At 35.5% G+C, this 26,069-nt stretch overlaps 1 protein-coding gene across 7 annotated transcripts in view; it reads right to left on the bottom strand.

The window, feature by feature from the left end:
• The window catches only part of LOC143239764 (septin-2-like), an 84,597-nt gene extending 59,169 nt beyond the window's left edge, over positions 1-25,428 (bottom strand). The window contains exon 1 of one of the 7 annotated variants that reach the window (XM_076481243.1): positions 24,807-25,428. In XM_076481243.1, coding sequence (XP_076337358.1) covers positions 24,807-24,818 — 12 coding nt within the window. In that variant the 5' untranslated portion in view covers positions 24,819-25,428. Of the gene's footprint in view, positions 1-2,132; positions 2,295-6,279; positions 6,343-7,401; positions 7,860-19,446; positions 20,415-21,604; positions 22,294-24,806 lie in introns of those variants that run through there. The other 6 variants (XM_076481245.1, XM_076481242.1, XM_076481241.1 and 3 more) reach the window with 6 other exon arrangements.
• Between the last annotated feature and the right edge of the window lie 641 nt (positions 25,429-26,069).

The raw sequence follows: 26,069 nt of genomic DNA, 5'->3' as shown, positions 1-26,069 counted from the left end.
CAGTAGGCCTGATATTCAACGTCAAGAGTCATCGGAACTACATATGGCAGATACAGTAACGTTTAATTAGTTGTATTTCCGCAGTTTCCCGAAAGTTTTCTGTTTCGACAGTAAATGAAACCAAAACTAAGACTAACAACTATTTTTATTTCTTGCTTTTGAAGTTCATTTGTCAAGCTGTGTTGTAGCCTACAAAGTGCATAATTCTTCTCGTGATTCATGACATGCGAACCTTCTACTGACATAACAGCAGTACGAATTACAATCTTAAGCATCCTTTATGTGACGTCATCTTAGTGTCTACTGACTGACGGACAACATACTACTTTGTAGTGGATCAAGTGGTTAAAACATGTGGCCTTTGACCCCCTTTCGGGAAAATTACACAATTTTGTTTGCTCTCGCGCATAAATTCTTATATTTACTTCATTAGATTCGTATAATGGACAGAGGTTAACAAGTTATTATCATTATTCATGAAATGAATGATTTAAGTCTTTCTTAACAGAAAACAGAAAACACACACCGCTGATTTTGTATTATTACTCTTAACACTTAATGTCATATATAATTAATTATAAAATCCTAGAACTAATATATATGCCCTTGTGACCCTTGTTTTTTCACAGCATTCGCTGGTTATGTAACGCACAGCAAGAACAGTTACAATCAGAAACTCTTTTAACACAGGCACGCATTGTTACTGCAGTACCTTCTTGGGCATAACAGATGCTATCTATTATAGAGAACAAAGAAACAAAACAACTAAAAGAAGGTAATTCCAATAATTTTCCGGTCAAAACTACATAGAAACGATATAAATGAATTGTTTGATAATAATTCCGGTATCACTAAACCAGGAAAAAACACACACGATATGCTTGCATATCACAGCAGAACTTGTGCAACTGCTATTTTTGATGAATTTTGTTTAAATTATAACTTTTGTTGTATTATTACTGATGGTTATAGAACCGTCATACGTGTGTGTTTTTATTATTAAATTGTTTTTGAATAATCTGGTAAAAGAGCATGAAACTTTTCTATACGCGTACAGGTGAAAAAAAACAACAACTTATCAAAGTTTAAAGATTGTAAACTAACAGTGTAATAAGAGTTTTATTTTGAATTATTTCTTCAAAATCGTCGTATAAGCAACTAAACATTTAAGACTAAAACCACGTACACGCATTGAGCTGCCCACAAAGAGAGACCCCATAAGAAAAATCAAGTGAGAAATATTATTTTTAGATATTTGGGGCTGCGAACCCACACAAGCTTAAAAAACAAAATACTCTGAAAACGTTCAGATATGGCCATATGTTTGTTCAACGTAAAAGTTATTTCTGTAAAAAATTCATGCGTGCCTGATATAAATAGCTTCGTTCAAAAGTTGTCATATAATTCTTGACTCACAACTGGCAGAGTTAAGCTTCCCAGTTTTCAAGTAGCAGAAACATCTCCCCAAACTTTGGCGGCTCATTGAGGTCTCACATAGAAACAATGATCGCTCTGTTCCGGTAACTTTTGCAGTGTATTCAAAGCTACAACCTTGACACAATCAATACAGCCAATCATTGTCAGACTTCAGTGCATAACAATATTCTATTTACGGCTACAATTAGACGAAGCAATTAAGACCAGGGTAAGGGTTCTTGGTAAACAAACCTTAAATGTCTGGGCAAACGGCTGTTTTAGTTCTTAATTTTGAATGCATTATCTATCCTATTTATCACTGTTTCCTATTTATTTATTTCCCTTATACAAGTAAAGCCTAAATATACACATTTCACTTGTTTAAAATTAAGCATTTTGCTCGTAAGTGTTTAGACCTCAGTTTTTAAATTTAAGTAAGCCTAAAATAATATTATGTTCTTGCTACTATCATGGGTGACCACTGTAACGCTGTCCATGGAATGTCATAGAGCAGTGAATGGTAAATATTATTAGTTCTTAAAACTACCTACAATATGATAAAGACAGTAGATAAATGTGTAGCTGGGTGTGTGTAGACATTAGTAAAAATTAGTAAATTAACGAATAATGATACACTATAAATTATATGTAATAGTAAATATTTTATAAATAATAATATATTTCATATTATGCTCTCATGGCTAAATTTAACTTACGGCAACAAATCCCTTTTCGTTAGTCAACTCTGTTCAAAACAACCAGTTTTGAAGTAAGTTATTAGGAGTGAGACCCCAAACTCACCAAAGAGCTCATCTTCAGATTCGCCTCAGGTCCACCTGAGAGCTAACATACCGACATCTGCTGCTTCAGTAACCTAAATCCTTTTCAATCAACGAACTAAAATATTATAAGGGGCCTAGCAAAGAGAGGACTATTTTTTATACCACGTGGTTTACGGAAACAGGACAACCTTAGCTTCATAGGGACTGTGTGTTAATGTTAGAACTGCTGAAACTACACAGAATCAGGCTACAACAAAAAAATGTGAAAACTCCTATATTACCAAAAGAGTGGAGAAAGGATTACTCAATGATCTTTTAGGGAAATCCTGCTTAATAGGTTATTGTAAATTTTATATTGTATTATGTTTTATTTACAAATAATTAATAACAACGCAAAAGAGACTCAAAGTCACACAAAGGTCAAACAACTCGTTTAAAGTTTACTCAAGTTCCATCAGAATCGTGTGCTAATGTACACGTAAAATGAATACTTTCCAGTTATGGTTTCAAAAAATCACCAAATCTCAAGTGTTTCGCTCATTAGTTGTTTTATTGTTTCAACTAGTCTTCAAGCAACAAAAAAGAATAACTAGCTTTCTTATAGTTCGTACAAATATAAAAAATACCACATCGTTAAGTGCTCTACACATTACAAGAATACTTTAAGATCCAACAAGAGCAGGGTTTACTCTGCTTGGAAAGTATGACATGATTGTCAAATGAACGAAGTACAATAACTCCTTTCTTACTTTAAGTAATTTGCATGAAAGTTTACCAGTAGATGACTTTAGTTTACATATAGGGATGATAATCTTTACGTAAAGCTTAAAAACGCATTTAATGTTTATTCTGCTGATAAAAAAATGAAACAGAAAATTCTTGTCACGTTTCAAGTGCTCACACTTAATTATTTTTCTGAAACTGGTAGCAAGTAAATATGCGCGCTTTACAATGGTGACGATCAAATCCCATGAGTCGATTAAAGAACCTTACGATATGGTGGTGGATGGTGTATGAGTAGTTTACAATGGTGACGATCAAATCCCACTAGTCGATTAAAGAACCTTACGATATGGTGGTGGATGGTGTTGACTAGTCTACAATGGTGACGATCAAATCCCACTAGTCGATTAAAGAACCTTACGATATGGTGGTGGATGGTGTTGACTAGTCTACAATGGTGACGATCAAATCCCACTAGTCGATTAAAGAACCTTACGATATGGTGGTAGATGGTGTTGACTAGTCTACAATGGTGACGATCAAATCCCACGAGTCGATTAAAGAACCTTACGATATGGTGGTGGATGGTGTTGACTAGTCTACAACGGTGACGATCAAATCCCACGAGTCGATTAAAGAACCTTACGAGATGGTGGTGGATGGTGTTGACCAGTCTACAATGGCGACGATCAAATCCCACTAGTCGATTGAAAAACCTTACGAAATGGTGGTGGGTGGTGTTGACTAGTTGCTTTCCCTGTAGTTTATCGCTTCAAAATCAGGAGCGACTAGCACAGATAGTCTTCTAGTAGCTTTGCACAATAATCCAGAAAAAAATTCTGTGTACGTCCATGATCACAATATTTTCTTTAAAATCAACACACTATAAATCTCATATCAGTGGATTCAGTGAGAAGTTATTATTTCTAAAGTGGCCCGGCATGGGCAGGTGGGTTAAGGTGTGCGACTCGTAATCTGAGGGTCACGAGTTTGAAATCCCGTCGTACTTTTGTTCGCCTTTTCAGCCGTGGGGGCGTTATAATGTGACGGTCAATCCCACTATTCGTTGGTACAAGAGTAGCCCACGAGTTGGCGGTGGGTGGTGATGACTAGCTGCCTTCCCTCTAGTCTTACACTGCTAATTTATGGAGGGCTAGCACAGATAGTCCTCGAGTAGCTTTGCCCGAAATTCTAAAACAAACAAACTATTTCTAAGATTCCCGATCGTGAAAAATAACGAATAAAATTTAGATGAAAAAAGTCCTAAAATTGGATCGGAGGCGCCACACCGTAATACAATAACACAATAAAAAAAAGCTTCTTCTTCTGATTGAAAAAAAAAAATTCATAAGTGAATTCTGTAAAATGTCTTGCCAGGAACATAAACATAGAAATAATGGAGACTACTTCACCTGTGGTATTTATAGACGCTACTTACCTTTGGATTCACGCTCAAATAAAGTAAGTCATATTTATTGGAAGCGAAGAACTTATGCTGAAAGTGGAGAAAGAAAAATCATGAGGAGGACAAGTGCCCTTACAGGTCAAAATAAAATTATATTAGAGGAAAGCAAGGTGTATGAAATTAATTCTGGAGAAGATGGAAACGCTGAAACCTCTAAAACCATTACTCAATGGAAAAGTGAAGTTTTTATCCTTGAGAAAAACGTTTGCCACTCTCGAGTGCGGAACAGATCTGCCAAAACACAATTATACGTTCCGTGTGCACAACCAGAGGATTACAATAGCAAATACGTTCATTTAAAGAAGCCTTTAAGGACAGTCTGGTGAATCAAGAAATGTTAGGCTTGACACCCACGTATTTTCAAGTGTGTTGGTTTATAAACGTAGCGGACGGAATATCGAAAACCTTCATAAAGCGTATAAAAACTTATTTGACAGCCTTGAACAGGTTGGGGTGCATACATTTGGCGATATCGTTAAGCTGCTGGCAAAAAAGGAAACAAAAACTGATCTGTCAACCTACTATATTCGACTAAAATATGTCAGTTCAGTGTTCAAGTACACGTTAGTAATATTAAGAAGCATGAAGTATCATGAAGGTCTCGCGTTTGAGTACACGTTAGTAATATTAAGAAACATGAAGTATCATGAAGGTCTCGCGTTTGAGTACACGTTGGCAATATTAAGCAACATGAAACATCGCGAAGGTCTCGCGGCAAATGATATTCAAGCAAGCGTCGAGCAAATCTTACAGAGATGGAAAAAATAATTATTTCTGGTATATATGAGAACACACACAAGCATTTAAGTTTATCGTCTGTCGATCAGACACATTGCTGTAGGTTTGCACTAGGTAGACGAAGTGACCATGTTCACACAACAGCCAATTTGTTAAATGTAGCAAATGAGTTATTTCTTTAGACATTGATGTTAGGCCATCAGGGTGCAGACTGTCTCGTTACTTAGTGGATGATCTTGATAGAAAAAAGGAAGTAAAACCAATGTTGGCGTCCATTGCGATTCTACAAATTACGACATTGTGGTATATGGTTCATAAGCCATGTTGATGCGATCAACAAAGTTAAAGAAGAACAAATGAAGACTGATTCATCAATGATTATAATAGTGCTTGACCATCAGCAGAAGATGTTACCCATGAAGTACAGGGAATGTCAAGTGGAGTGCTTTGGTAAGAAAGGTATGTCACTTCTTGTTTCAATGAGAGCCAGATGGGTGTATGATGATGGTGTTCCTGGATTTCAGTAAGAATTTACTGATTACATGGTGGAAGGATACACGGAATAAGATAATATATAAGTTGCGACTGTAGTGAAAGAGATGCTACAGAAGGTTCGAATAAATTATCTTGATATCCGTAAAGTGTACCTTCAGAGTGACAATGCTACGTACTTTGCCTCGTAGGATCTGATACCATATATACCATCTCATTGTTGGGATGCAATCTTTCACTAATGAGCACATTCTCCGTGCTGAGAAAAAGATTTATAAAGAGCCCCCAACTGGTAGAGGGGGTCTGGATACCCACTTCTCATATTTGAATTCGGTGTTCGACTCACTTATAAACGACGGAAACTACACAACTAACGGACATATCCAGTGCCTTAATATTTACAGATGGGATTGCAGGCACTACTGGAAAAATACTTGATGCCAATCTGTTGAATGGTCCAACGTTAATGAAAAAGTTCAAAGTAAAATCCGGAAGCCGAAGCACACATTAGGTTCAATAAAAGGTTAATGCTGCTAAATTCATTTGCTAATCCAATATATCCAAGACAGAGGTTGTAGCGTCCAAGTTTAATTTGTGTAGAGGAAACGAACTCAATATTGAAACGAAGTTGTCATTTTCATTCCCCAAGACAACACTACTTACAAATGATTGATGCATAAGTTCTAAGTTGAACGAACAACATCGAGTCATGATTACTGCTAAATCACTAGCTTTTAGACAAGCACTGCCTCTGGTCCACTGTGTAGGATGCAAAACTACAACACTGTCCAGAAGTACTGTCCCAAGGGTGGGTATGCTGTCCACATAATACGAGAGACGAAATGTTCAGAAAGCTTGTGGAAAAGTTAACTGAGCTATACAAAATTGGAAAAAAATAAATAAAAGTCGGAAAGTGTCCCCCGATGAAGGTCATCAGATTCCGATGAATTCAGTCCTTCTAGGAAATTCGTATCGCTGTTTTCTAGATAAAGACGTTCTTTTCTTTAATTCCAACTAGAATAAGGGTGCTGATTGATAACGATAGTACAGTACCCACAGATGTAGTGGATGAGGTTTAACGTTCATATTAACTGGAAGAAATGGCTATATCTCCTGCCTCACTTGTTAATTGGTTTGGTTTGAATTTCGCGCAAAGCTACACGAGGGTTATCTGCGCCAGCCGTCCCTAATTTAGCAGTGTAAGACACTGTAGTTCATCACCACCAACCGAAACATTATAACCCCCTACGGCTGAATGGGCAGGCATGTTTGGTGTGGTGGGGATTCGAACCCGCGACCGTCGGATTACGAGTCGAGTGCTTTGACCACCTGGCCAGGCCGAGCCTTTTAGATGTAGAAACAGATAAAAAAAATTCAAATAAATTTACTTATAGCTGTATCTTTTTATCATACTTCACGGATTGCAAATTTTGAAAAAGAGATTCTGAATAGTGGAGTCACGTAGTTTATTTCTACTAGTCAGCACTTTCTGGGACATAATATTTAAAAATTTAAAGCAACGCCTAGAGGAGTGGGTTTTTTTTTCGTGACCGGGGGCCTTAATTATTTATGCATCTTTGATCTTAAACTGTCTCAACTCAAGTTATTTAAAGCTGCCACCGGCATTCGAGCAGACAGTTTAACCTGAAACCATTACATTTCACACTCAGTATCACACAGTCACCAAAACTTATTTTAAAATAATCATAAAATATGTTCAGTTTTGAATTTTGTCACAACTAAAATAATTATGACAAATTAGTTATGAATGAAATTAATACTTACCCTGATATTAAAACACTTTCTATGAATTCCGTTCATCTTTTTTACACGTTTTTCATTTCATCTTTCAAACTCTGGACTATTGTCGTAACCCTCTACGGCATTTTGCTGGACCTTTATCAACTAACAGCTAGTAATAACTTAAAATGATATCCACTGTGTGGTAATGTTACGATTAGTAACATTAGAAAACTCTAGCTTTCCATTTCCTTCTTTTATACTGCTTTAAAAGTAATGTCTGGTGTGAAGCCTAGTTATTATAATTGGTGTGAAGCCTAGTTATTATAATTGGTGTGAAGCCTAGTTATTATTATTGGTTTTAAGCACTTGTACTTAGCCCATAATCTGTTGGTTACTGCTCGTAAAATGCAAAACAATATCGCAAACAGAACAGCACACATTGCATCCTGAAGTTGTACGCCTTATCTATTGTCACTTCTCCAATATAACCTGTTTCAGTGTACGTTGCTTCACAAATAACCTTGCTGTGTACCTGTACTTGACCATTGTAAGACTTGTGTAAGATCTTGTGCTGTCTAGGCTCACTTTTAATTAACAGAAATGATGTAGAAAGGAGTCATTGTGAAATGTTTTTACACATAAGCCCCTCGCATGACGTGTGTGATATTGACAGTGATTTATTAATAAGTTCGTGATTACACACGCGGTAAGAAAACTAAGTAGTTTCAGCTGGCCTGCACGTGCCTGAAGAGCAGATACACGTATCGCGTGACTTTTTCCGTAACAATGCACATACACTACTAGTCTTGTCATCATCAGAATCCGAATGATGTTTGAAATTAAAAACTAAAAAAACACGCCTTGCGACATGACGATGAACATTATTAACATTCCAGATGCATGTCAAAGGTCAGATTACAATTACTTTTCTTACAGACTACTAAGAAATTAAAATAACTGGTGTTGTTACGGACATTTCCAGGAATTACATTTCATAGCTACGTGACTTTTCATGTGAAGAAACATGTTTAATAACAATTGATGAAACTTGACATGCATAATACGCAAATGTACTGATAAGAAATAATATCACTGACTATATAACTTGTTTGTTACATACAACAGCGGGAGAAATACCCTAATTTAAAAACACCTTCACTTTCCGTTGTATTTTGTCATTATAATCAACCTCAAAGTCTTACACGCCACTAAAATTCTATTTTCTTCTTGTTACTTACGACAAAATAAATAACAAAGTTATCTTATCATTTATGTACCCTCACCAAGTGTGTACCATATGTTTCAACTCTTGTTAACTTCTGAATTAACAATTTTTATGCCACACATAACTAGAATCTAATAGTTTCCACATTATCCGTAAAAAAAACAACAAATGTTTATGTGTCATGTATGATAGCGACTCACGTTTCAAGACTTGAAACTTTTAAACGAAATTCTCTTCCAATACACACGTACTTGTTCGTAGAGGTGTATTTGACACATAACTACCAAGAACCTCTGAAAGCATTATACATGAAAATACTTCTTATATAATTCAAAACCACATTTTATATTCACAGCAGCAAACATCCCTGCTTTATTAACATTCATTCACATGGGTGTGTTGGTCCCTCATTTGAACCTTCACTCACTTTTTATTGCTAAGAAATCTTGATATGTCGTGAAGCTCTGTACCATACATATACTATTATTATTAGCAATAATCAAAACGTTTGGAACTGAGGATTTGACAGTGTGGTAGATCATGACAAAAGGAAATTCCGTGTTTTTTATTTTCCTGATATCAGATTCCTTTTGTTCCAAGATAATGCTTTAAAAGTCAACATTTTCGTGTAAAATTAGAAGTTAATTGAGATCCTATTTGGTTAGAATGTTCAAACATGCTATAATGACTATAATTATTTTTGGTGCATAACAACCACCATTTTGTGCCAGATATAAAAGTCGACATTTTGTTTCTATTTACCTTGTTGCCATGAAGTTGGTGTCAGATATTTTATCATATTTTAACGATACTCTGCTTTAGTACTAATCAATAATGTATTCTAGTCACTGACCTTGCCAGTCCTCCTTTTGAGCACGGTCCGGCATGACCAGGTGGTTAAGAAATTCGACTCGTAGTCCGAGGGTTAGGGTTCGAAACCCTGTCACACCAAACAAGCTCTTCTTTTCAGCCGTGGGTATGTTATAATGTGACGGTCAATCCCACTATTCGTTGGTAAAAGAGTAGCCCAAGAGTTGGCGGTGGGTGGTGATGACTAGCTGCCTTCCCTCTAGTCTTACACTGCTAAATTAGGGACGGCTAGCGCAGATAGCCCTCGTGTAGCTTTGCACGAAATTTAAAACAAACAAACAAACAAACCTTTTGAACAGTATCCTTCATACATTAATTTTTTAACTTTAGTTTCATATTTGTTTTCTGAAATTTTAAACTGAAACTTAAACTATTACTTTTATATGCAGTTACGTCAGGGTCAAAAGGTCGAACTCATTTCATGCCGAGCTAGCACATATAATCTGTGCTAAACACCGTCTTAATTGTACAAGCAGATGAGAATGGTGATGCATTCTTCTTGCCAGTCCATCATAGGTCTGTCCTCAACTAAAAAATATCACCAATCATACAGCTAGGTACTCTGAAACAAAACAACTGGGATAAAGTGTGTGGCTCTAGGACACAATAACTCGACACGAGATAATTCTGACTAAGCCTAAAGTGCGAAGCCACTTAGCCAGTTTCCTCCAGATACATTGAGAACTTATCGATATCGTTTGACGTTGTAATTTATTCGAAATTCTATTTAAACAGCGACGTATATTGTCACTACATTAAATTTGCAACTACAGTTTTTATTAATGAAGTATTATTTTTTAAGCTTTTATTAATATGTTAGCTGATGTGTGAATTGCTCAATTACAGTTAGTTTATATATTTTTTTCAGTTTTCTTTGTTTACATAGCTCCTAATAAAAAACATTGATGATATTCTTGGAACTAATTAAAGATTCTTGGTGGCCATGCGTGTATGAGCTATCAGGTATCATTGTGTTAATTTGTATTACCCTTGTTGGAACACACAAAATAAATCATTAAAACGTAATAGATAATATATTTTAATTAAATAAGGTTTATTTTTGTTTTATTTATATAAAAGAGACTCTGAATTGATAAGGAAAATAGCAGGTTATTCAGAAGTAATTATTTTTTTCCCGGTAAAATGGATGAATTGTGTTGATAGCTAAAGATATATTCACATTTCATAGTGGCAGACTAGTTAAATATATTAAAGGCTATCTACTTGTATTCTAGTTTATGAAAATGACCGTAAAATAAATAAAGTGTTGTAGTATATTTACAGCAGTTTCAATAGTGTATTTAACTTTCACCAGTTGTTTCAATCTTCTATTTCTTTGGATTGGTTTGGTTTGTTCAGAATTTCGCGCAAAGCTACTCGATGGCTATCTGCGCTAGCCCCCCCCCCTCCTAATTTAGCAGTGTAAGACTAGAGAAAGTCATCTAGTCATCACCACCCACCGCCAACTTTTGAGCTACTCTTTTACCAACGAATAGTGGGATTGACCGTCACATTATAACACCCATGGCTGAAATTGCGAGCATGTTTGATGACAGGGATTCGAACCAGCGACTCTCAGATGACAGGTTGAATGTCTTATCCACCTGGCCATGCCGGGCCCATTTCATTGGAACTATAAAATTCATGTTTACAAACACAAACAACGTGATACAACGCATATATTAGAGGAACAACCGAAGAATTGAAAACTTGGAAGTTTTTTTTCCCCCTGAGGCCACCATACCATCACAATATATATTGATGTTTCAGAGCAGCAATACTACGACAATACTATTTAACAGAGTATTTAAGACCTCCAGTTTTGCACCACATTTTACAACAAATAAAAAAGTACTTCAGTATAAAAGTTATATTTTAACATTCTTTCCTTCCTTCTCAAAGATGTCGCTCCAACAATAATAACACGTTCAAAACGCATACTTGTTACGTATAACCTGCCTTTGGTTTCCTTTGTAAACTGAAGAGCCATTTTGTATTACAACTTTAAACTGACCAATTCAAAAAGACAAATGGCACTGCGTGCCCGAGTGGATAAGGCACTCGACTCGTAATCCGAGGATCGTGGGTTCGAATCCCGGTCGCACCAAACATGTTCGCCCTCCTAGCTGTGGGGACGTTATAATGTGACGGTCAATCCCACTATTCGTTGGTAAAATAGTAGCCCAAGAGTTGGCGTTGGGTGGTGATGACTAGCTGTCTTTTTTATAGTCTTACACTGCTTAATTGAAGACAGCTAGCGCAGATAGCCCTCGTGTAGCTTGGCGTGAAATTCAAACCAAACCAAACTATTACATTCTTTACTGTATTCACTTTTTGTTTCAGTTAGTAACAATTTAATTCTTTTCTCGTAAAATAAATTAAACTGTTTTCTTTATAAAAGTTAAATTTGTCCGTTATGAATACATTCTTATGACTTCTTGCCATATATTTTTTATAGCAGCTGATAAACCAGAAATGTGTATGTATGTGTGTTTTCTTATTGCAAACCACATTAGGCTATCTGCTGTGTCCACCGAGTGGAATCGAATCGCTGATTTTAGCGTTGTAAATCCGCAGACTTACCGCCTGGAAGTACAAACAAATATAGCACCAAAACACACAAACAAAACTCAATTATCACTACAGCATACAAGGTCCCTCGCAGCACCTTATCAAAACTCATGCACAAATATTCAAACCATAGCCAATAAACTTTTGCATAATTCTGTAAATTACTCTGAGAAAAATCGCCAAAAAAAAAAAAAAAGACTTATACGACCTTGGTCGTTATTACATGATGGAAATAGACCTAAGTAACTCTCTCCCGTTAATATATATTTTAAAAATAAGAATGTTATAAGGCCACCGACTACTAGACTTAAAAAACCCATTCTAGTTTAACGTTGTTTTTTTTAACACTTAAAAATAGGGTCTGACATTTATTATCAAGTCAAGAACTAATAAACACATGGACATTCGCCTGAAAAGGGTTGGCGCAGGTGCTATTCTCTCCGTCCTGCATGCGGGTTTATCACCATCATCCTGCAGTAGATAAATGAATAGCACTGACAGGAGAAAGAGGTCAGGTGTACCACATCATCCTTGGTCTATGAGACAAAAACCCTGACCAGGAGAAAGCAAGCAAGCAAACACGTATAGAAGAACACTCACTGTAAGCAAACACGTTAGAAACAGTTCAACTATCTGTCCACAAACAAAGCAGCAAAGTCATCTGATCAACATAAATCACATAGAAACAGTCAAGGTTATATTTATGACATCACCAGCGGGTATACAGAAACGTATTGTGTAATGTACAAGGTGATGAATGTAAGACTATGGTGTGTTTTTATCTTATACTTTTTTAAGTAAAAGAGACGCCTTTTTTATCCACATATTAATGTATTTTTGTAAATATAAAAGCATCAGGAATAAAAATAAAAAATATTATTATATTATTATATCCTACCTAAAAGCAAAACAAAGGAGAATTTTTTACGAACTTAAGTGTACCATTCAAGTAATCATTCTTACGTCAGCAAAACAGAAACAGAAATTAATTTCACACAAAAGCACACGTCGAAGAATCTTCATATTTGAAAAAAAACACCTTTTAAATTATAAGTGGAGAATTTAGCCCTAAAGATGAAAAATAGCAGAAATTCTGATAATCAAAATTACGAAACTTTTCTTAACAGAACCTTCTCGAAGTTACTCTCCATCTTTATTTGTTTAAGCACACAGAGAAAATAATCGTCATATTTTTCATTATTGTTTAATGTTTAACTCTATAATAATAACAACAAAAGCTGCTCCATAGTCACGTGCAAAACCGTGAAAATAGTACATAAGTATTTTCAAGTGTTTATAAGCAATATTATTTTCCAGTTCTAATGTAAAGCTAGTATGAATAACCTTACAAGAGCTTTTCATCTACTTTACGTAGAATTAAAGTATTATAGTATTACTTTATAAAAACAAACTAGACACGTAAAAGAACTGATTGCGAGTTTCAGGCCGACTCATCGAATCCGAACCATTTATGTGTTGAAAATACTATTGCGTGTAAAGCATGCAGACGACCTGTGCGTAATCACACAAGCAGAGCGGTACAAACAGTCGCTTTGTTTCCAGGAGCGACTAGTCGATCAACGATTTGTTTGAAATTCGTATCGGCTGCTAGTAGCGCCGTTCCAATTTTCGTCTATTCAACACGCAACTCGCTACGTTTTAGATATAAAATATAAATTATCATTTGTATATTGTGTGTAATTATACTTTGTACAGCTTTATATATAGATATATATAAATATTATACATAATACTATATACACATTGTTCAAATTTAGGCTGGTCTGTGCTATCTGACATACCGCTCAGTGACACGGCGGTACGTCTGCGAACTTACAACTAACTCTAAAAACCGGGTTTCAATACCTATGGAAGGCAGAGTACAAACAGCCCACTATGTAGCTTTGTTTTTAACTATAAACAAGCTACTTGAAATACTCAACTGATTCAATCTGCAGAGAATCCTCAACGTAATCTCACGCGATTTGTATAAAACGTTCTTTTTGTGTGTTTGTTTATAATATTGTTACGTTTAATGTTTATATGTTCAGTTTAATATTAATATAGTAGGTTAATTAATTGATTTGTTTGTTTGTAATTAAGCACAAAGCTACCCAAAGCTCTTCCACCTCCTGTATCGAAACCCGGTTTCCTGCGTTGTAAGTCCTCAGACATATTACTATGCCACTGTGGCTTATTGTAATATAAAATTTTAGTTTAGAAATATTGTTCAAATTTTTATTAAATTCTTTAGCTGGAGAATTCCAACAAGAACTTTTCTTGGTTAACACATTTTAATTGATAAGGTATTCATATCAACCAGGTGGTTTATATTTCATGTCGGATAATCAGTTAAGAAAATCCCAGACATATATATCATTATAACTCGATCTAACACATAATGCCCACAAAAAACCATAGCTTAAACGCTGTGCGAGAAAATGGTAAAATAAAGACAGTTAAAGCAAGGGCACAAAAACTACCACGAAACATTTGTGGATCGAAGGTAGTATATATTAGTATATATTAGTACCGGTACTGTTTCTCTTTCTTTCACTCTATTTTACTCTTCCGTTTTGGTGACCATGTTTTTTTTTGTTCTTTCTGTCTATGCTCCTAAGCTGTGGGATACCCCTCCTATTGAATTGCAATACGCGAATAATGTGAGATCTTTCAATTAAAAGTCTTATCTCTTTCACCTGTATTTCAACAAATGTAAAGAGTGGTCAGCGACAGGCACTTTGAAAGGCTGGAAACAACCAGAGGAGTGCTTTATAAAAAAATCAAATTACCATTATACCAAGTCAGTATGGTAATACCATACAAAAACAATACCACTAAGCCATTCCACATGTCATTAACACATCTATTTTTATATTTTGCTACTTGTCTTTGCACGATATTCTCCTTGAGTCCCCCCGGATTTACAACGCTGAAATCAGGGGTTCGATTCCACTCGGTAGACACATCAGATAGTTCAAAGTGGTTATGTTATTAGAAAACACACGTTTTCCGCTAAATCATGGGCTGAACCTATAAGTAGGAGTGCAGGTGATTCCAAACCAGAAGAGAACAGAACAGGACAGAACACCTTCGGGTCAAGTGATGAAGAATAAGTTAATAAAATAAGCTTGATATATCTGATACTATCAGTAGTGAGAGAGAATCCAGTGAGGTTTGCTTTCTCCTAGAACCATCTTTAATTTACGACACATATATTCAATTTAGTAATAAACAGTGATGTAGAAAATGCTTTGACTGATACTACGTTCAGGAAAGTGTCCAGATCGGCCCAGGCGCTTTGGAACAAACAGATCCGAAACAACTGAGCTTACACAACAAGAACTGGACGAACTATTTGTAATTCCATGTGCTACGCGTTGGAAATCGATGCACAACGTGGTGGTTCTTACGGAGCCCATAATAACGAAAACACCTCAGACTTGCATGTCACTTTGATTTCAGGCATAGAGAAGCACGCTATCACAGCTGATTTTCACCCATGGTTTATTTACAGTGATTTAGATTAGCTCGAATGTTAGGAACTAAACTGTAAAACAAATGACGAATAGAAACTTTCAGAGAAATTGGAAGGTAAGAGAAACAAAGTGCAACAGATGATGAGTGATTTTTCATCATTCTTGAGAGAAATGACGAAGATTACTTCTTCACGTGTTTTCAACAAGCAAAATATTTAATTAATTTTGTCACAAACTAGCGGTAGTAACCATCAAATAATACTGTTCCTGAGCAAAGAACTATCTAATTCAAAAGATAAAGCTTGTTCTCTTCAACAGCTATTAAACCACTCTTCATTCATGACAAGCTTGTTCCCTTCACCAGCTATTAAACAACTGTTCATTCACTATAAGCTTGTTTCCTTCACCAGCTATTAAACACTCTTCATTCACTACAAGCTTGTTCCCTTCACCAACAATTAAACCACTCTTCATTCACTTCAAGCTTGTTCCCTTCACCAGCTATTAAACCACTCTTCATTCACTACAAGCTTGTTCCCTTCACCAACTATTAAACCACTCTTCATTCACTTCAAGCTTGTTCCCTTCACCAGCTATTAAACCACTCTTCATTCACTACAAGCTTGTTCCCTTCACCAGCTATTAAACCACTCTTCATTCACTTCAAGCTTGTTCCCTTCACCAGCTATTAAACCACTCTTCATTCACTACAAGCTTGTTCCCTTCACCAGCTATTAAACCACTCTTCAAGCTTGTTCCCTTCACCAGCTATTAAACCACTCTTCATTCACTATAAGCTTGTTCCCTTCACCAACAATTAAACCACTCTTCATACACTACAAGCTTGTTCCCTTCACCAACAATTAAACCACTCTTCATTCACTACAAGCTTGTTCCCTTCACCAACAATTAAACCACTCTTCATACACTACAAGCTTGTTCCCTTCACCAGCTATTAAACCACTCTTTATTCACTACAAGCTTGTTCCCTTCACCAGCTATTAAACCACTCTTCATTCACTACAAGTTTGTTTCCTTCACCAGCTATTAAACCACTCTTCATTCACTTTCTAAGGTTTGTTTCCTTCACCAGCTATTAAACCACTCTTCATTCACTACAAGTTTGTTTCCTTCACCAGCTATTAAACCACTCTTCATTCACTACAAGCTTGTTCCCTTCACCAGCTATTAAACCACTCTTCATTCACTTCAAGCTTGTTTCCTTCACCAGCTATTAAACCACTCTTCATTCACTTCAAGCTTGTTTCCTTCACCAGCTATTAAACCACTCTTCATTCACTACAAGTTTGTTCCCTTCACCAGCTATTAAACCACTCTTCATTCACTACAAATTTGTTCCCTTCACCAGCTATTAAACAACTGTTCATTCACTACAAGCTTGTTCCCTTCACCAGCTATTAAACCACTCTTCATTCACTACAAGCTTGTTCCCTTCACCAGCTATTAAACCACTCTTCATTCACTATAAGCTTGTTCCCTTCACCAGCTATTAAACCACTCTTCATTCACTATAAGCTTGTTCCCTTCACCAGCTATTAAACAACTGTTCATTCACTACAAACTTGTTCCCTTCACCAGCTATTAAACAACTGTTCATTCACTACAATACGTCTATTTTATGAAGTGCGGCTGCAGAGTGTATTTTCTCAACGGGGAAACAAATATTTTGGAGCCAAAAATAGCTGTATTGATTGGTTTGGTTTATTTTGAATTTCGCAGATAGCCCACGTGTAGCTTTGCGCGAAATTCAAAATAAACCAAACCAATCAATACAGCTATTTTTGGCTCCAAAATATTTGTTTCCGCATCAGCTACTGTAATTAAATGATAAAACTGAATAAACAATATCTTCTGATATCGTTTGTCTCGAAGTTCTCTCATCATTCACAAATGTGGATTGTTCTGAGAAGTTTGTATTATGTTATTGCAGCAATAAAGTATTACTAGTTATCAAAAAATAGGCCCGGCATGGCCAGGTGGTTAAGGCACTCGACGCGTAATCAGAAGGTCACGGATTCTAATCCCCATTTAACCAAACATGCTCGCCCTTTCAGCAGCTCGTGTAGCTTTGCGTTTAATTCAATCATAGAAATTCGCGTATTTTTTGTTTTTGTTTTATTGGTTTTATACATTTTTCATTGAACAAAATGCAATCTATCATAAAAAATGTCAGTTTCAAAAGTAACGGTCTCATAATGATCAACTCATTAGCGTCGAAACGTTGTTAAACGAATCAAATATCAAAACATACTATCGACTATAGATTTGTTTATTTCTCTTCGTTTATTTACTCAGCTCTCTTTATAGTTAACCAGTGTAAACTACTCGCTCTTCGTTCGTAAGTTTAAAGGCCCTATTATACTGATCAAGATTTTTCGTTATCCCAAAGGGCGTAGTACCCGGAGAAGACAAAGAAAAAGAGTACAAACAAGTGTACATTAAACAGCATTAAGTGATGTGTTATGAAAAACACTGTCGAATCCAACAACGTTAAAAATAAATAAGATATCACACGCTTGCGTTTAAAACATATTGCATAGTTTGAAATTGTTCAACGTATAACATTTTCACGGAAAATGTAGTATTGTTTAAAGTTACACAATTCAGTCAGGGTCCTATTTGATTTCTGAGTGTAGTTTATGTGCCATAAATAATTCTATGCATTTCCTTTCAAAGAAAGATGTATATTTGAAAATAACACTTAATTCAGTTTTCATTATATTATTTTTATGTAATGTTTTGTTATAGTATACAATACACTATAACACTGTCAGACTTTATAAGGCTAGATTTTTTACAGTATGTGTCTGTGATTTATTGGCGATAAATTTCAACAATAAACGAAAAGTACACAATCCACTTGCTTTAAAATAATATATTAAAATGAGTCAAACGTAAATACAAATGTTCATTACACAGTTAATTAGCAGAGGTGTAACCAGAGATTTAAATAACTTTTTGACATCAAAACTCCACACAGGCGGCTTCGTTTATTTTAAAATCCAATTGACAAGACGAATTATTCTTCTATACTCTGACATTGTAATAAAATTTCAGATTATTACTATTTTAAAAGTCGCCATTATACACTATTTATGGCTAAACGTACTAACACCATCTATATATTGGAGACGCTATGATGCAATAATACGCTCTTAAAGCAAAGAAAAAATTCAGAAGGTTCGAGTAACGTGACCTCAATTCCCAACAACTGGACTATGCAACAAATGATTCGTAAACAGTTAGGTAAGCAAACTTACCATAACTGTTCCTCCTTACAATAGTAAATTTAACACTTTGCACTTTAGAATTAGATTATAACTCGTATTAAATTTAAATGACACAGTTGTGTACAACTAACAAACAATAGCCTGAAATCTTAGAAGTGCAGTTCTCGTTTGGTTTTTTTCATGTTAAACAAGCTGAATTATTTATATTATATACACTATGGTTTTTACACTGTCTACTGTGCAATTTAAGAGATGTTATTATGTTGCAGTAAAGTTAAACGCATTCTAAAATGCACGTTTTGAGAGTTTCTCCAGAATGTTTGTTTGTTTAGGAATTTCGCACAAAGCTACTCGACGGCTATCTGCGCTAGCCGTCCCTAATTTAGCAGTGTAAGACTAGAGGGAAGAGAGCTATTCACCACCACCCACCGCCAACTCTTGGGCTACTCTATACCAACGAATAGTGGGATTGATCGTCATATTATAACGCTTCGACGGCTGAAAGGGCGAGCATGTTTGGTGCATTTAAGCAAGAGAAACATTCATTAAGAAGGCAAGAGAAAAATAAACGAATGTACGAGACACTTTTGTTGAATTTTTAAAAACGAACTTATAGGTGTATAAATTAGATACAAGTTTTTAAAAGTTTTCTACTTCACTATTTAAGAGCTTTATTTTAAAGATTAATTACCTTATCATATGAGGAAGACAAATTTGGATGCATCCAGTGAGCTTTCTTGTCAGTCTGAGTGAATGAAGACTAACATGCACTTCTGTTTTGTTTAATCAAAGTAGGTTAGGCCGTTTGAATCGCAATCTGATAATCGCAGGTTCGAATTCCCGTCACCGACCATGCTCACCCTTTCAGCGGGATCACGTATGGGTAGTGCTGGTATCTTTCGTGTAACTATGCGCAAACTCGAACGAAACGAAAACAATTACAACGAAATTTCCCAACCACCGTAAGAAATTAAGTTCTAAAAGTACACTTATTTTAGCTTTCTTTTTGTTTTTTTCGGATAAGAGGACTTTTTATTGTTGTTGTTTATGGTAGATTAGCTAGGTTTGAGATTAGGTCGTCTTATCTGCCTGTAGATTAGCTAGGTGTGAGATTAGGGCGTCTTATCTGCCTGTAGATTAGCTCGGTGTGAGATTAGGGCGTCTTATGTGCCTGTAGATTAGCTAAGTGTGAGATTAGGTCGTTTTATCTGCCTGTAGATTAGCTAGGTGTGAGATTAGGGTGTCTTATCTACTTGTATCTGTAAATAATTTTATTTCATTGATGAAAACAAATTATTTGTTGCAACTTATGTTTCTTGATATTTGGGCCCGACATGGCCAAGCGTGTTAAGGCGTTCGACTCGTAATCCGCGGGTTCGATTCCCGATCGCACCAAACATTTAGTCTTACCCCCTTCTACTCGAGCGTCCAAACAATAAGACGGTTTTTCGCACCTAAGCAATTTACAAAGGTTGGGAAAACCATGTGGGGGAAGTTCTTTGCTTTCATAAACACGCGAAAGAGCAAAGTGGGTGTACATAAACAAGTATTTCTAAAATTGAAAGAGGTAGACGAAGGCACTGTTTGATTCACTAAATATAATAATATCTAAATAAGTAGAAAAAATAGGATGTTCTTATTTTATATTCTAGCTTGAAAACATCAATATCTTGAGTTTCTCTATCAAAAGAAACTAAGGCCTTTGTATTTGGACGTCAAACCATCTCATCTGAACCAAAGTTGCATTGAATATATCACGTGACACACAAAAATCGATATTTAGGAATTTTGTTTAATATTTACCTTTAAAGTAAAACATTAGGTAATGTATAACACTAAAATGTGAATTGTATTGTACAGTTTGATGACAGAAGTATTGCCATACATTCATAAAATAGCAGTTAAATAGAATTTTGAAACAAAGTCTACAAACGTGATGACATACCTTCTGATTTCTACCTGTAAGTAAACCCGTAGCGATGGGGTTAATTAATAATCACAAATCTTCTGTCACTACCACGAGGTCCGGCATGGCCAGGTGGTAAAGGCACTCGACTGGTAATCTCAGGGTCGCGAGTTCGAATCCCCGTGATACCAAACATGCTCGCCCTTTCAGCTGTGGAAGTGCTATAATGTGACGGTCAATCCCACTATTCGTTGGTAATAGAGTAGACCAAGAGTTGGCGGTGGGTGGTGATGACTAGCTACCTTCCCTCTAGTTTTACACTGCTAAATTAGGGACGGCTAGCGCAGATAGCCCTCTTGTATCGCTGCGCAAAATCGAAACCAAACCAAAACCAAACAACCGTAAAGTGGAGAAGCGTATGTTGACTGTTTGACATCTTCTGTAATTGAACAGGTATTTGATGTCCGTTATGACCAGTACAGGATGATATGTAAAAAGTCAAATTATAATCCTGGACGAACATTTTTCTAACTGTGTTGAAACAGTACAGTTATCTAAAAAACAACAAAGGAAAAGGCAGATACTCTATTTCTGCTTTTCGACGTCACATATGTGGAGAGAGCCACAACAGAAACATATGTTCATGGTATATTAGTTGGAAAACGAAATGTTATTTCATCCATCGTCCAATGCAATACAAAAGTATTCATTAAAAAATGCTTTCCTTTTATAATGTACACTCTCATACATATAAAGAGGCTGCAAAACCATAGAAACCTATGAAAAATATCAAAGGGATACAACATTTGGTCTGACAAACACATGATTGTTGATCACAAGTGCAAAATATCACGTGCAAGTGAGGAAAACAACACATTTCAATAATGAAATATCAAGGCTGTATACATTAACGGTATATTTAAAATATTATGTTGAATGTTACCATTTATCCTGGTCTTTAAGTTACTTATCAATATTGGTGATTTCTTCTGTACCACAACAAAAGTCGTATGACACTACTATCAATATTGGTGATTTCTTCTGTACCACAACAAAAGTCGTATGACACTACTATTAATATTGGTGATTTCTTCTGTACCACAACAAAAGTCGTATGACACTACTATTAATATTGGTGATTTCTTCTGTACCACAACAAAAGTCGTATGACACTACTATCAATATTGGTGATTTCTGTTCGTCACATCTTTTAGTTCGGAATGTTATTTTGGTTGAGGATCCAGCGTTCGCTGTTGTATTTCTTTTGGGTGAAATGAAATGCGTTATAGAGAGTTTCTAAGGGTTGCTGGTAAAATAAATGTAATTTCTTTTGTTACCAACAAAGAAAGAAGAATTCTGGAGATTCTTCATAAGACTATATTAAACGTCTAAATGTCTCATGTTCGAGTCACGTCCTCGTAAGTATTGACATTTGGATCAACAGAATTTGGACGGCAGAAATGTTTTAAAAAGGCACATAAAGCCACCGATCGACAGTCTTTCTTGAGTTTAGTTTTAAACACAGTATGATAATGTGGGTTTGCAATGAGGCAACCCAACATTTAAACTATGTTTGACATGGGGCTCATGAAATGCAAAATTTGTTACTGAGATATTTGCAGCCTTTCACTTTTACAGCTACAAAAACTAACAGTGAAAGAAAGCACAAGTCATTGAGCAGCAAACAGACTGTAAAAACTTCCTTGTTCAGAGTGTGCTGTCGTTATTGCACATGTGGACCAACCATACTCATGAATTTAGAACTCTGTGAGTTAGGAAATTATGATGTACTACATTACTGTGACGTAGCTGAATGTGTGTCACATTTCAGTCACATGAGTTTCTTTGAAGAAATGACTGGATATTTTGGTTTCAGTGATGAAGATGAAAAGATGAAAATCCATTTGAAAACGTTCCTCACTACAATAAAACTATGCGATTACTTACTTGGGTCTAATCACCAAACTAGATTACAAGGGTGGATTGACCAATCGGACAATTGCCCAGTGGGTCAGTGCATATAACGCACTCTTACTAACGAATTTCAGATTCTAATTATTTAACCAGTACGCAGCACGTGATCCTCTGGTACTAACTCGACCAAACTATATGAGATCTATCAGTGCCACAGATCTCTATTTAAATTTAAATTTTGTCAAAATTCTGTTTATTGTTAAGAACTGGAGACTTTTCCTGTATAATTTAATGTTAAAAACCTTCACTTTTATGTGATATTGTATTGTTAGTACTATTATTTCAATAGGGAGTTTTTACATTAGTTTGGGGGTTTGAAAAATATGAGCTGTCATTCTTTCGCTTCTATATTTTGATGTGTTTTTTGATATTCCGAGCATGTTATTACGCAGAAAACCTGTTATTCCACTTTTATATGCCACATGATTACTCTTGCCTTTTACAACTAAAGAGAGAAGAGCTAGAGAGTGTATTAAAGTTACGAACTGTTTTTTTCTCCATTATTTGCACTGGGCAATTTTTCATTCGTTGTTTGTTTTCCATGTGAAGTAATTTTTATAAGGAAATTGAAAAAAACCTGGTCTATAATTAGAGCAGGACATGTTATGACGTTTTGTATAATCTTGTTATGTCCAGTTTAATTTCTTTGTTATACTTGCTTGACATTCTCGAGTCTGGATGAAACAAATTAATGAATGGTCAGTTTGTTTGTTGCTCGATGCAGGTGGTATTAAACTCAGGATTCTGTAGTTCTGTCAGTTTTATGAATTCATAATTTGAGATTTCAAACTTTTATTATGAGAAAGTATCGATAAATAATACAAAGACGAACTTTATTTTTATAATTAAACTAAACATGGATAATCTTACTGATTTAACAGGAATCGTTTAACCCTACAATAACAGTTTAGTTTGGTTTGAATTTCGCGTAAAACTACACGAGGGCTATCTGCGCTAGCCGTCACTAATTTAGCAGTGTAAGACTAGACGAAAGGTAGCTAAACATCACAACCCACCGCCAACTCCTGAGCTACTCTTTCACCAACGAAGAGTGGGATTGACCGTACATTGTAACGTCCCCACGGCTGAAAGGGTAAACATGTATGGTTTTACGGGGATTCGAACCCGCAACCCTTAGATTACGAGTCGAATGTCTTCGCTACCTGGACATGTTGGGCCTACAGAAAGGAAGAGAGTTATACTGCAAATGCGCACTTACCAAATTTATCTACTTTTAAAAACATATTCAATACTTTAAGTAAAGTATTCAAAAATGAAATAACACAAAGTTCTAAAACTTATTTTGGAGCTCATGGTGCTGATAAAATGTCCAGTATAAACAAAAATTAACTACTTTTAATTTCTTTTGCATCATCGGTTTTCTTTGCAAGTTTCACAAAATTAAAAAAAAATAAAAAATCATATAACATTCTAGTTTCATGAAGGAATCTAGCTATCGTGAAATACTTTTTTTTTTCTTTTCACTCCACCAAAACGTGGCCTAATATTTCTCAACCAGACTACATGCATCACATATTTCCTAATATTATGTTTCCTAAACTTGCTGCATTATATGAACTATAGTTTCTAGAAACTGTAGTTTTTAACGCGGTTTAGTTTCAGCGACGCATCCATACTTTTGTGCTGGTATTTAGAACTTGTGCTTCAAAAACAATAAGTTAGTGAAACTTTAATATGTTTCTCACGAGTTTAGTCTATAACACTTACATTTCTTTAACTTAACAAACTTACATACATAATACCCCCCCCATTTGTTTTCTAGCACAGTATTAACCACTGACGAAATAAGTACTCGCTTTCAACGTTGATACATATTTTTTTACCTTCTTCAATAATAGATTCATTTCATCCAAATTAGTGGCTTTATGTTTTATTTTTCTTAGATAATTTCACCTCTGGTATTGTATTCACAATCTTAAGAACAACGAACACGCAGACCTAAAATTTGTGTTGCATGCTTTCATTTTCGTAAGTAAAAATGCTTTTATAAATACTTTCTAAATCGTTTAGAAAATTAAAACAAAACGTGGTCATTTATTATTAGAGGTTAAAGTGTATTAGTGATTAGTACACACCATATACAATAACAAGGTAGTTAGAATAGACACTATTATACATGCAAATAAAATAGTTTAAATATATATACTTACTAAAGATGGCATTATTATTTCGCTCCGACTCACTATCTGTACTTTACACTGCACGTGGCTCGTGTGTTAGCTTGTTTCCACTATTGCTAGATGTAGCGTCTTTGGTGAAAATGTACACAAATTGTTATTTCTTTTTATCTTGAACAGAGCTGTAGATTTCACCTGACTTCATAAATAGATAATTTTGTTTTAATTTTCAAAAAGTTCGTGTGAAACCTACATTGGCAGATGTCCAAACAAGATAATAAGTGTTCATTTTTTATCACATCCATGAACAATGAAGTTTCGCGATGCTCCCAGCAATGTTTCAAATCATGTCTGCGTCAGTTCCGTAATATAAATAAACTGTTGGAGGAGTTACCAATCACAGCGTACGGATCGCATAAGGTGGAGTGTTACAAAGCTGCGTGCATATATATACTGTACGTTTGACAGGCGGCGTTTGAACCACGAATGCTTTCAAGTAATTATGAGCGCCACGCCATCTATTCGCCAAGCAACTAGAGAACGTTGCACAGAGCTAGTTTTCACTTTTTTTCGTTTCGCGATATAGCAGTTGCTGGAGGATATATTCACGATGTTGGCTCAACTACACTGCCAGTTAGAAGCTTGGTATTCTATTAGTTTTATAAATCATAAACTCCATTCTAAAGTAACGAGATACGTCACTTAGGAGAAAAATGCTCAAAGGATTCACGACGTGGTGAAATTTCAAGAAAAAATAAAAATATTTAAAGTAATGGTTTAAGTTGCAATAATATTGACAAAAAAAAACAAACAAATATGATGCAATACATAATCAATGTTTAATTTCACGAACATTTTCGTAAACCTCTCATTCAAAACAAAAAAGCACTGTATTTTTGTATGCGTTCATTGTTAAGCGCAAGGCCATAGAGTGATCTGTCTGGGCTTCGCCCACTGTCGATATACTGAGCTCAATTTTTTAACTTTAACTTAAGTTCATAGTCTTTCCACAGAAGTAGGGGGAGAGTCTTCGGCCCTTGCGGCGGTCACAACAGATAGCTCATTGTGTGGATATGTTATTAACAACAACAAAAAAACAACATAAATATTTGTTATAAACTTGAAAGTTATTATTATAGTTTAAAAGAAATAGTCTAAATAGCAACGCTATTGACTTGACCTTTGATGTCAGCACGCGCAATCGTGTTTTCATAACTATCCCGTATATGTTCGATTGAATTACATAGTGTAGTTGAAATTACCAAACAAAGATCAATTTTTGTGAACTTGATGAAA

The sequence above is a fragment of the Tachypleus tridentatus genome, chromosome 13, assembly GCF_004210375.1.
Source record: "Tachypleus tridentatus isolate NWPU-2018 chromosome 13, ASM421037v1, whole genome shotgun sequence".
Taxonomy (NCBI): domain Eukaryota; kingdom Metazoa; phylum Arthropoda; class Merostomata; order Xiphosura; family Limulidae; genus Tachypleus; species Tachypleus tridentatus.
This window is presented reverse-complemented; position numbering and strand designations above follow the sequence as displayed.